The 13,091-nt window shown below is 45.5% G+C and overlaps 1 protein-coding gene across 1 annotated transcript in view; it reads left to right on the top strand.

The window, feature by feature from the left end:
• The window catches only part of CA7 (carbonic anhydrase 7), a 49,187-nt gene that overhangs the window by 31,484 nt on the left and 4,612 nt on the right, over positions 1-13,091 (top strand). The window contains exon 6 of the mRNA XM_063945635.1: positions 6,430-6,585. Coding sequence (XP_063801705.1) covers positions 6,430-6,585 — 156 coding nt within the window. The remainder of the gene's footprint in view (positions 1-6,429; positions 6,586-13,091) is intronic.

Here is a 13,091-nt window from a genome sequence, read left to right as displayed (position 1 = left end):
GGAATGACCCCCATGGTTATGCCCATTAGCTAACAAATTTGCTTCTGCAATCAACTCTGAATTCAGCCCAGTATGTGCTGGGTTTGCAGCTGGTCGTCATCTTTATCTAGGTGCAAATGACACGTGCGCTGCAGCTAACATCCAGGTCTGCGCAGGACGCGGTTACATAATCACGTCCTTCAATGAATTTGGCTACATGAGAACATCCTGTCACATCCCAGTTCCACCTCCACCTCCACAGTCACAAATATGTCTTCCATTGAAATGGGAAAGACCTTAAATCTCCTGTACTTGCGTGCGCCAATCTTTGGCACATGCGTAGTGCGAATTCACATAAGAAACGCTCCGCAAACCTGGTGTATGTTTCACTCTGCATCAGCCCCTTAGTTTGGGATGTTTTTGTACCCAGCAAAAAAGTACAGGATGCGGTTATGTTACTGGCAGTCGGGATGCCGACTGCTTAAAATGCCGACACACTGTATCCCGACATACAGGGGCTATTCCCACTTGTGGATGTCCACGACGCTCATAGAGTGGGATTAGAACCTGTGGCGAGCCACTGTGCCCGCAGCATGGCAAGCACAGCGATCCCGCAAGGGGCTCTGTTGCGCTCGCCACCCTGTCGGCATTCTGGCGGCCGGGTCCCGGCGAAGGTATGCTGACCGACGGGATCCCTACATCCGGTCACGTATACCCAACCCAAAAAGTACAATGATTGGCCTGTCCCAATACCATTCCAGTGCTTGGACGGGATGCGGTCAAGATGCCGCCGGACGGAATCCCGGCGGTCGAAATACCGACGCCGGAATCCCGACCGCCACAATCCCGACATATTCTCCCTCCCTGGGTGTCCACGACACCCATAGAGGGAGAATATAATAGTGTGCCGAGCGTAGCGAGGCACCGTGCCCGCAGCGTGGCGAGCGAAGCGAGCCCGCAAGGGGCTGCGTTCCGCTCACCACCCCTGTCGGGATTGTGTGGTCGGGATTCCGGCGTCAGTATTTCGACCGCCGGGATTCCGACCGGCGGCATTTAGTACTGATCCCGCTTGGACATTGCAACATTCAGCTAGATAAGCAAAGCCTAGCAGGCAGTAGTAATACAATATGAGGTGCAATTCTAGAAATAGAGTTTTGCTACAGTTAGGGTTATGCTGCAATTACGCTTAGGGTTAGATTAGTGTTATGCTGCCCTTAGGGTTAGGGGTTATGCTACAGTTAGGGTTATGATGCTGTTATGGTAAGGATTAGAATAGGGTTATGCTGCAATTATGGTTAAAGTTAAATTAGGGTTAGGGTTAGATTAGGGTTAGACTGCTGTTAGGGTTATGTTGCAATTAGAGTTAGGGTTATGCTGCATTTAGGATTAGGGTTATGCTGCAATTGCGGTTAAGGTTAGATTAGGGCTAGGCTGCAGTTAGTGCTATGCTGCAATTAGAGTTATGCTGCAATTACAGTTAGGGCTAGATTCGGGTTAGACTGCAGTTAGGGTTATGATGCAATTAAAATTAGAGTTATGCTGCAATTACGGTTAAGGTTAGATTAGGGTTAGGCTGCAGTTAGAGTAAAGCAGCAATTACTGTAGAGTTACTGTTATGATGCAGTTAGAATTAGGGTTATGATGCAATTACAGTTAGTGTTAGGTTATGTTTAGGCTGCCATTAGAGTTAGGGTTATGCTGTAATTATGGTTAGGGTTAGATTAGGGTTATGCTGCAGTTAGGGTTAGGGTTATGCTGCAGTTAGGATTAGGGTTATGCTGCAGTTAAGATTAGGGTTATGATGCAGTTAGGGTTATGATGCAGTTAGGATTAGGGTTATGCTGTAATTAGGGTTATGATGCAGTTAGGATTATGATGCAGTTAGGATTAGGGGTATGCTGCAGTTAGGATTAGGGTTATGCTGCAGTTAGGATAGGGTTATGATGCAGTTAGGGTTATGCTGCAGTTAGGATTAGGGTTATGCTGCAGTAAGGATTAGGGTTATGCTGCAGTAAGGATTAGGGTTATGCTGCAATTAGGATTAGGGTTATGCTGCAGTAAGGATTAGGATTATGCTGCAGTTAGGATTATGCTGCAGTTAGGGTTATGCTGCAGTTAGGATTAGGGTTATGCTGTAATTAAGGTTATGCTGCAGTTAGGATTATGATTATGATGCAGTTAGGATTAGGGGTATTGCTGCAGTTAGGATTAGGGTTATGATGCAGTTAGGATTAGGGTTATGCTGCAGTTAGGATTAGGGTTATGCTGCAGTTAGGATTAGGTTTATGATGCAGTTAGGGTTATGCTGCAGTTAGGATTAGGGTTATGCTGTAATTAGGGTATGCTGCAGTTAGTATTATGATTATGATGCAGTTAGGATTAGGGTTATGCTGCAGTTAGGGTTATGCTGCAATTACGCTTAGGGTTAGATTAGTGTTATGCTGCCCTTAGGGTTAGGGGTTATGCTACAGTTAGGGTTATGATGCTGTTATGGTAAGGATTAGAATAGGGTTATGCTGCAATTATGGTTAAAGTTAAATTAGGGTTAGATTAGTGTTATGCTGCCCTTAGGGTTAGGGGTTATGCTACAGTTAGGGTTATGATGCTGTTATGGTAAGGATTAGAATAGGGTTATGCTGCAATTATGGTTAAAGTTAAATTAGGGTTAGGGTTAGATTAGGGTTAGACTGCTGTTAGGGTTATGTTGCAATTAGAGTTAGGGTTATGCTGCATTTAGGATTAGGGTTATGCTGCAATTGCGGTTAGGGTTAGATTAGGGCTAGGCTGCAGTTAGTGCTATGCTGCAATTAGAGTTATGCTGCAATTACAGTTAGGGCTAGATTCGGGTTAGACTGCAGTTAGGGTTATGATGCAGTTAAAATTAGAGTTATGCTGCAATTACGGTTAAGGTTAGATTAGGGTTAGGCTGCAGTTAGAGTAAAGCAACAATTACTGTAGAGTTACTGTTATGATGCAGTTAGAATTAGGGTTATGATGCAATTACAGTTAGTGTTAGATTATGTTTAGGCTGCCATTAGAGTTAGGGTTATGCTGTAATTATGGTTAGGGTTAGATTAGGGCTATGCTGCAGTTAGGATTAGGGTTATGCTGCAGTTAGGATTAGGGTTATGCTGCAGTTAGGGTTAGGGTTATGCTGCAGTTAGGATTAGGGTTATGCTGCAGTTAAGATTAGGGTTATGATGCAGTTAGGGTTATGATGCATTTAGGATTAGGGTTATGCTGTAATTAGGGTTATGATGCAGTTAGGATTATGATGCAGTTAGGATTAGGGTTATGCTGTAATTAGGGTTATGCTGCAGTTAGGATTATGATTATGCTGCAGTTAGGATTAGGGGTATGCTGCAGTTAGGATTAGGGGTATGCTGCAGTTAGGATTAGGGTTATGATGCAGTTAGGATTAGGGTTATGATGCAGTTAGGGTTATGCTGCAGTTAGGATTAGGGTTATGCTGTAATTAGGGTTATGCTGCAGTTAGGATTATGATTATGATGCAGTTAGGATTAGGGGTATGCTGCAGTTAGGATTAGGGTTATGCTGCAGTTAGGATTAGGGTTATGATGCAGTTAGGATTAGGGTTATGCTGCAGTTAGGATTAGGTTTATGATGCAGTTAGGGTTATGCTGCAGTTAGGATTAGGGTTATGCTGTAATTAGGGTATGCTGCAGTTAGTATTATGATTATGATGCAGTTAGGATTAGGGTTATGCTGCAGTTAGGATTAGGGTTATGCTCTAATTAGGGTTATGATGCAGTTAGGGTTATGATGCAGTTAGGATTAGGGTTATGCTGCAGTTAGGGTTATGCTGCAATTAGGATTAGGGTTATGCTGCAGTTAGGATTAGGGTTATGCTGTAATTAGGGTTATGCTGCAGTTAGGATTATGATTATGATGCAGTTAGGATTAGGGTTATGCTGCAGTTAGGATTAGGGTTATGCTCAGGGCCAGTTCCGGGGCTTCTGGCGCCCCGGGCGGCATTAGGGGGTGTGGCTTCATACAGGGGGCGTGGTCAGCTACGCCCCCCTGTACTGTTGTAGGATGTGCGGTGCGCGATGACGTCATCGCGCACCGCACAGCAAAGGTTCTCTACACGAAGGTAAACTAGAGCGTCTAGTTCCCTTTGTGGAGAGGACCTTTGCTGTGCGCAATGACGTCAACGCGCACCGCACATCATTACAGTGACGGTCCCCTCCTGGAAGGGAAACTAGACGCATAGCGTCTAGTTTCCCTTCACAGCGGACAGCGGGCCACGGCAGCGGGGGGCACCACAGCAGCAGCGGATCTTGCCATGGTGCGGCGCCCTCCGGATGGCGCCGGCGCCCTCCGGAAGGCGGCGCCCTGGGCAAAAGTCCTGCTTGCCCGTGGCAAGATCCGCTACTGGTTATGCTCTAATTAGGGTTATGATGCAGTTAGGGTTATGATGCAGTTAGGATTAGGGTTATGCTGCAGTTGGGATTATGACTATGATGGAGTTAGGATTAGGGTTATGCTGCAGTTAGGGTTAAGCTGCAATTAGGATTAGGGTTATGCTGCAGTTAGGATTAGGGTTATGCTGCAGTAAGGATTAGGGTTATGATGCAGTTAGGATTAGGGTTATGCTGTCATTAGGATTATGCTGCAGTTGGGATTATGATAATGATGCAGTTAGGATTAGGGTTATGCTGCAGTTAGGATTAGGGTTATGCTGCAGTAAGGATTAGGGTTATGCTGTAATTAGGGTTATGATGCAGTTGGGATTATGATTATGATGCAGTTAGGATTAGGGTTATGCTGCAGTTAGGATTAGGGTTATGCTGCAGTAAGGATTAGGGTTATGCTGTAATTAGGGTTATGATGCAGTTGGGATTATGATTATGATGCAGTTAGGATTAGGGTTATGCTGCAGTTAGGGTTATGCTGCAATTAGGATTAGGGTTATGCTGTAATTAGGGTTATGATGCAGTTGGGATTATGATAATGATGCAGTTAGGATTAGGGTTATGCTGCAGTAAGGATTAGGGTTATGCTGTAATTAGGGTTATGATGCAGTTGGGATTATGATTATGATGCAGTTAGGGTTATGCTGCAATTAGGATTAGGGTTATGCTGCAGTAAGGATTAGGATTATGCTGCAGTTAGGGTTATGATGCAGTTAGGGTTATGATGCAGTTAGGGTTATGATGCAGTTAGGGTTAGGATGCAGATAGGAAGGATTAGGGTTATGCTGCAAATTTGGTTAGGGTTAGATTATGGTATGGCTGCTATTAGGGTTAGGGTTATACTACAATTTTGGTTAGGATTAGATTAGGGTTAGTTTTAGAGTAAAAGTGAACGGGAATCCCATTGTTAACATGTTGACGTTCAGGACATCTAGACTAAATATACCACACCCCATGTGATGGTTGTAACAATCTTGTTTGAGCTTTATTGATCAGCTGCTAAATTATATGTATGATACATATCAGTGTGCCAATCGGATATATTATATACTAAAATCCCACTGAGGATCTGATGCTGAGATTGTCACAGACTGGATGTAATTTACGCTCAGATAAAACTGCACACAAAAAAACTGCATTTGCAGCCATGGGCTGAGTCTTACGCATCGTAAAATGCGCACAGGTCTGCACTAGTAGCGAGTGCGCCAGGTTTACACTCTGCATACGTGACATACACTCACTACCATATTTATAGTAATTTCTTTGACACAATATGCATTTTCTATTAGATTTACATACTGTACATCTAATAGAGCAGGTACAACTGTACATCTAATGCAGGGCCGTAACTAGGGGGGGGGGGGGGCTAAGGGGGCATGTGCCCCGGGTGCAGGATTTGAAGGGGCACCAAGGAGTTACAGAGGAGCAGGGTTTTTTTCTACCGGCAGTGCTGTGCTGCTCCAGTGAGACAGCAGACAGCTCCCAGGGCAATGTATCTGATCCACCTGTCTGCTCGCAGCTGGCTCCGATGCTGTGCGAGTGAGCTCCAGTACCTGGGATCCCGCAAAATTACTGCCTTGCCCCGGGTGACGAAAATCCTAGTTTCGGCCTTCTCTAATGTATGTAAAAAGAAATTAAAAAGCAAATCTGCGTGTTTTACACTACACAAACTGGTGTAAGTACAGCTCAGCGCCAGCCCCTGAATGTACAGAAATCCGCAATACAGACCCAGACTATCGCATAATGACTTTATTACCTAAACCAATAACAACTCAATCCGGTTGTTATCTAGGGCTATAACGCAACATACAGTTCTTATCACTGCCAGCTACTGCTTACGGGAGTGTTGCTCAGACCTTGCTGTAATCACAAATTAATTGGTAACATAATGTGTTTTTCCAGATGACTGTGTAGGCAGATGTGTTATCACCTGTGGTCTGGAATACAGCACGGGGAGCAGGTATTATATTATATCAGTGCTTTCATACATTGATCAGATACAATTCTCTTCCAGGGAACCAAAGCACAATTTGACAACTTCAATCCTAAATGCCTACTGCCAGAAAGACTTGACTACTGGACGTACCCCGGTTCCCTGACCACGCCGCCCCTCAACGAGAGCGTAACATGGATTGTCCTGAAAGAGACTATCAAGGTTTCCGAAAAACAGGTCAGTGAGACCTACGGTAACTGGGTCTGTCTATAGGACAGAATTGGCAAACCTTGAGACATAAGGATGAAGGGGATAAATGGCACCGGAGGCATATAAGGGACCAGGCTGCCCAGCAATAAAGGAGAAGGGGCAGTTTCTTTAGATATTATTTACTAACAGTTATTTATATTGGGGTCATTCCGAGTTGTTCGCTCGTTGCCGATTTTCGCAACGGAGCGATAAAGGCAAAAATGCGCATGCGCATGGTACGCAGTGCGCATGCGCTAAGTATTTTAGCACAAAACTTAGTAGATTTACTCACGTCCGAACGAAGAATTTTCATCGTTGAAGTGATCGGAGTGTGATTGACAGGAAGTGGGTGTTTCTGGGCGGAAACTGACCGTTTTCTTTTGCTGGGAGTGTGCGGAAAAATGCAGGCGTGCCAGGATAAAACGCGGGAGTGTCTGGAGAAACGGGGGAGTGGCTGGCCGAATGCAGGGCGTGTTTGTGACGTCAACCCAGGAACGAAACGGGCTGAGCTGATCGCAGTGTAGGAGTAAGTCTCGAGCTACTCAGAAACTGCTAAGAATTATTTAATCGCAATTCTGCTACTCTTTTGTTCGCTATTCTGCTAAGCTAAGATACACTCCCAGTAGGCGGCGGCCTAGCGTGTGCAATGCTGCTAAAAGCAGCTAGCGCGCGAACAACTCGGAATGAGGGCCATAGTGCACACATAATTTGTAGCGCTGTACAGAGAATTCTTGGCCCTGTGGAGCTTACAATCTATATTCCCTACCACATGTACACACACACCAGATTCAGAATCCAGTTAGCCTATCAGTATGTTTTTAGATTGTGAGAGTACATCGGAGCAAACCCACTTAAACACGGGGAGAATATACAAACTCCCCACAGTTAGGGCGTGGTGGGAATTGAACCCATGACCTCAGTGTTGTGAGGCAGTAATGCTAACCATTACACCATCCTTGCTGACCTGGGAGTTGAAGTCATCCAGTTACAGCGGTACCAGTGGGGCAAGAAGTGGGGAAGTTTGGGCAGATGTACAAGGTAGGTAGCGCTTCCAGTTGGAGTTAACTGGGGAGAGCTGCACTCAGGGGGTAATTCAGACTGGATCGCAGTCTGAATTACTGTGTGGAGTGTGCACGCGCAGCGGCCGCACCGCGCACGCACCCCGGGAGCCCACTGAGATGCTATCAGCATCTCACTGGCTTTGATCGCCTCTGTCTGATTGACAGGCAGAGGCGGGTGCGGGGCGGAAGGGGGCGTGCCAACAGCGTTAGAACGCCGTTGGCGGGGCGCAGTCCGGACAACAGAGGAGTGTCTGAAACCGTTGGGGGAGCGGGCTGCGGCGGCTGCGTGACGTCACCCGCAGCCGCTGCGACCTGGGACACGGTAAGTGCGCAATAGCTGCGCTGGCAGGGAGCTACTCGTCAGGTACAAAGCATCGCCGCCGTGTGATGCTTTTGTACCTGTGCGGGGCGGAGGGGGGGCGGTAGGGCCTGACATACGGGGCGGACAACGCCCTGTGCTGGACGTCCCCCCGCATGTCAGAGTAAATGATCGTAGATGTGCTAAATTTAGCACATCTACGATCAACTCTGAATTACCCCCTCAGTACAAACAATGGTGGTAATCCAGCAGCACCTTACATTATCACTCTGGGAAGATGGTCACAAGCCTGGCTCCAACTTCAATGGGTGACAATCACGGTCCAAGGGTGAGATCAGGGGTCCTGTGTGTGCTAAGCTGGCTGTCCCAGACACCGCTACTAGTAACCTTATGTATGAGTAGTAAGTATACACTAAATATGGAGCATATTGGGGGGCGTGGCCTGGATTAGCTGGGGACAGGCAGCATTTTTCCGGCTCTCCCGCTGATATCCTGAAAATATCCTGCTAGAAGCTGTTTTCTCCCCCCAAACACCTTGTGTTTCTGCTGGACCCTCTCCCGCCGGAGCTCCTTGGAGTGTCGAAATCTCGGGATCTCCACGTGTGCGTCCTAGAGATCGGCCGGCTGGCCCGGCCTCAGCACAGAGTCCCGTTGCCTCTGTTTCTGGTTCCAGCGGCTGCAGTGCGGTGTGCGATACTCACCTGTTACTATCTCCCATTCTTCGGCTATGTCTCCGGGGATCCTCCGTGCGTCTTCTGCTGTCTGTCTCGCTCCCGGTGCCTGCGGGTGTGTGTGACGCCGACGCAGAGCTGGCCCTAACCAATATGATGCCCTAGGCAAGATTTTGGCTGGTGCCCCCTAGCACCACCACTAGTTCCGCCTCTGACCCTGCACCCCTTTCCCAGCACCATCACCCCCCCCACCAATAGCAGTCCTTTTTTTCTTCCCTACCCCCTGTAATCTAAATAAGAACAGTGCGCACATTCGGCACACAGCCCAAAAAGGGACGTGTTTTTGCTGGCAAGGGGCATGGCCACACAATAGTACCCCCAATTCAAATTATGCCTCACAGTAGTGCAACTTTATTCACAATTTATCATACGATAGTGTCCCTTATTCACATTACATCACACAGTAGTACCACTTTACCTTATAAACGTTACTCCTCACAGTAGTGCCCCTCATTCACATAACATCATACTGAATTGCTCCTTATTCACATTACACCACACCATATTGTTTTTCATTCTCATTACACCACACCATATTGCTCCTTATTCACATTACACCACGCCATATTGCTCTTTATTCACATTAGACCACACAGTAGTGCCCTTTCTATACGTTATGCCACACAGTAAAGCACCTTATACACATAATGCCACACATTGGTAATGCATTTATCCACATAATACCACACAGTAATGCCCCTTACACATATGACACACATTATTAATGTCCTTATAAACATAATGCACCTTATACATTATGCCAACCCTTATTAATGCCCTTATACACATCATTTCCCTTACACATATGCTGCACAGTGTTAATGCCCTTATACATATAATGACACACATAGGGGTATATTCAATTAGCAGTGATAACGGACTTTTCACGTGAAAAGTCCGGTTTTCAGGTGAAAAAACGGACTTTTCACGTGAAACGCAATTACAGCCTATTCAATTTTCCGTGAAAACTTATTGGTGATCATTTTTTCACTAATTTCACTTCACCTTCTCTGAAGCAGGTGAAAAGTTGGGAAAAGTCACTATTTTAAGGTAAAAATGTTTGGATATGGTACAGAACTCCTGGGACACCCCCCTTAATGACTAATTAGGCACGTTGAAGTTTTTAATTATTTTTAATTGGCCAATAATGACATGTCATTTTTGGGGTGAAAAAGTAAAAAGCCATGGAAATTGGGGTTCAAGGTATGGGACAGGTATATTGGGGTGCTTTATGAGTGGGGCAGGTGTTTTTTAGACTTGCAGATTTCCACTTTTTTTTAAAGTACCCTAAAATGACCCAAATATATACTTATACCCATTTTCATGTACCCAAAATTTAATGAGAGCATTTATTTTGCTAAAAAAAAAATAGCTTTCTATAATTTTTTTGCATTTTTAAAAAAAATGCATATAACAGCCATTTCACACAATTTAAGTCCCCAAAAACGCTCTAATGTGATCTCTAACATACTTCTCTTCTGTTTTCCTATGTTAGTTTAGCATTTTTTGGGGTACAGGCTGATTTCCCCATTTTCACCTGCACTTTTCACTGCAAGAATTTTCACGTGAAACCCGGTCGGAATTGAATAGGTCGAAAAACGGAGCGTTTTCGCGGCAATTTTCGGCCGATTGCCGCGAAAAATTTTCAGGCGCAAAATTGCCGCGAATTTGCGGATAATTGAATATCCCCCATAATGTCCCTTACACATATGCCACACATAATTAGTGCCCTTATACACATAATGACAAACATAGTACCCCTTACACATATGTTACACATTACTAATGCCCTTATACACATATAGTTCCTGGCGTGAGTCAACTGGCAGCTTTGCTAATGTTGGGTGCCTATTTTTTATGAAAATGCATCTTATTTGCATTGCTATGTGGCTAGGATGCACAAGCAGCTTCCACTGATTAAAATGATATGCAGCATGCCTACATGTTGTGTGCGACTGTGGCTGCATCTGCATACGAAATGCCACACACAGAATATAGGCATGCCACATATCATTTTAATCAGCAGAAGCTGCTTGTGCCCTAGGCATACCAGATGCCCTAGGCAATTGCCTAGTTTGCCTATGCCTAGGGCCGGCTCTGCGCCGACGGCCGCCATTTTGCTGCTAACCTCTCCTCTGACGGCCCTCTGGATATCACTCCTGCTCTGCACATTCTGATGGTGAGGGTGACGCCGGCTGCCTGTTTCTTTGCTCCTGTTTAGTGGGTCTGCTGCTACTAGCTGGCTGCTTTATCCGGGTTCCCTACTGGATGTGACTTGGTGGTGTGTCAGCCGCCGCCATTTTGCCTCTGGAGGTTTATACCTGATGCCCTGAGATTCCTGCAGTCTGTACCATTTGTGGCCATCCCAGCTGGTGCTCGGATTTGTCTATTGTGCCCACTCTCCTGTCTTGGCATCTACATGCCTTTACGATGGCTGGCTCTTTGCGGCACACACTCCAGGCTATTTATGCCTCTACAGAGAGACTTGTTATTCATCTTACCAAAATGGTGGATGTATCCCCCAGCTCCATGGTTGCCTTCACTGCGCTTCCTGCATCGAAATATTCTCCGGCTGTCTCCTATTCCGACACTGTGGATTCTATTGTACAGGATGCTGATCTAGTCCCTGTATGCCCTGACTCTCTTGCAGTCCAGCCGAAAACCCGTTTGGATTTTCTGTCATCCTCCGTTGGAATTGCTCCTAATATCATCTGTTGTCTACCTTCTGACTGCCTCGACTATGCTGTGTCCTTTACAGTTATTGGTTTTATCTCTCCTGCTGCTATGTGGACACCGTGTAGCGTGACATACTATGGCTGGATGGAGCTAACGGTGCCCTCTCCGAAAAGCCATCCTCTATCTCTTTGGTTCGCGCCAGGTCTGGGGGATTTGACTTTTGCATTCTCTGGACATTCCCCTACTGATTGTTGTCTGTGCTGGACCAGGTTTTTCCTTTTCGACTTATCCTATCATGGTGCTGAGCCTTGACCGGACTAATGTAACACTGTGTCACCATTTCCTGCTAAGCTTTGATGGTGGGGATGGTTTCCATCTCCTTGTATTTTACTTTATTTTTTTTTATTTTTTTTCATACGACTGTGCTATAGTGATGTTTTATGTGTAGTGGGAGGGTTGGGTCTCTGATATGGTTGAATCTCCTCCTATCTATGCTATGTATAAGTTTATATACTGCTCAGCACGCTACGCGGGAGAAAAGTTATGTTCTTCTGCGGGAGAGTCGGATTTAGCCTAGCTTAAGGTCATTAGTTTATTGCTCCTATTAGTTTCGAATGGGGGGGGGGGGGGGGGGTTGCTAGTTAGTGTATTTATAGAGGGGGATGGGGGTTTAGGGATCCACGTATACCTGAGTTGGGGGTAGGCTATACAGGGTGTGGGGTTATAGGGGTGGTTTGTTTTTGTGGGTTTTGTTTTCTTTTTGTGGCTGTTTGGCAGACGTTTTATATCCTATTGGATTATACTTAACGATAGATGTGTCTTCACGGTGACATGTGTAGGGACTAGATACTCCCCATTTTATTCTGTGGATAAATTGTGTGGGCCCACATGGCGCCTGTGGGCCTCTGCGTACTATGGTGAGGGAGTCAATTTACTTATGCTGAATCATATGTCATGTGTCATCTTGATCTGCAGCTTTTTGATGTATATTCTATATTCTGCCACGAATACCTGCACATGCTACAGCATTTTCAATTTGTTCTGTATTTGTATCTCTACAAAATGTAAAATCTCAATAAAAAGTTATTGAATTTAAAAAAAAATATGGAGCATGTTGTTACTCACCTGTACAAAGTGAGCTGATTACACCAGTATTAAAAGAACATAGTACTACATCTTGGAGTGGAGACACCTATTAAGAGACAGACGCTATATTATTTATTAGAGCGTAGCTACAGCATGTCATTTATGTAGGATAGGAACCAAGGTGAAAGAGATACAAAGTTTAGTTGTGTGTAGAGAGCGGTGATGTCCGCCTCTTCTCCCCGAGGCTGCAGTCTGATTCATCTCCTCTAGATGGCGCCAGGTAGAAATAATATTTTCGACACCCTGGTGACTAGTAGCCTTGGGCAATAATTCCCTGCATCACATCTGATTTGCCCATTGCCGCCAGTTTGTGAGTCTGTATTTGGTTAGCATTAGGCAGCGGGGTGCTGACTGATTGGCCTCCGCTCTCTCACATTCTCCAGTGATAATTATATTACATTTCACTGACAGACAATATTATTGCAGACACTTTTTCTTGTAATTCTAAAATGTGTGAAAAGGTGAAAGTGGAATTACAGTTCTCCCTTCATAAATAGCAGCCCTTCCCAGATTTGACAGCTCTAGAAATTGGACTGTGAGGAGAGTGAACTTTGTACCTGA

This window comes from Pseudophryne corroboree, chromosome 11 (assembly GCF_028390025.1).
Source record: "Pseudophryne corroboree isolate aPseCor3 chromosome 11, aPseCor3.hap2, whole genome shotgun sequence".
In the NCBI taxonomy this organism is placed as follows: domain Eukaryota; kingdom Metazoa; phylum Chordata; class Amphibia; order Anura; family Myobatrachidae; genus Pseudophryne; species Pseudophryne corroboree.
Note: the sequence above shows the minus strand (reverse complement) of the source record. Positions and strands in the feature narration are given on the sequence as shown.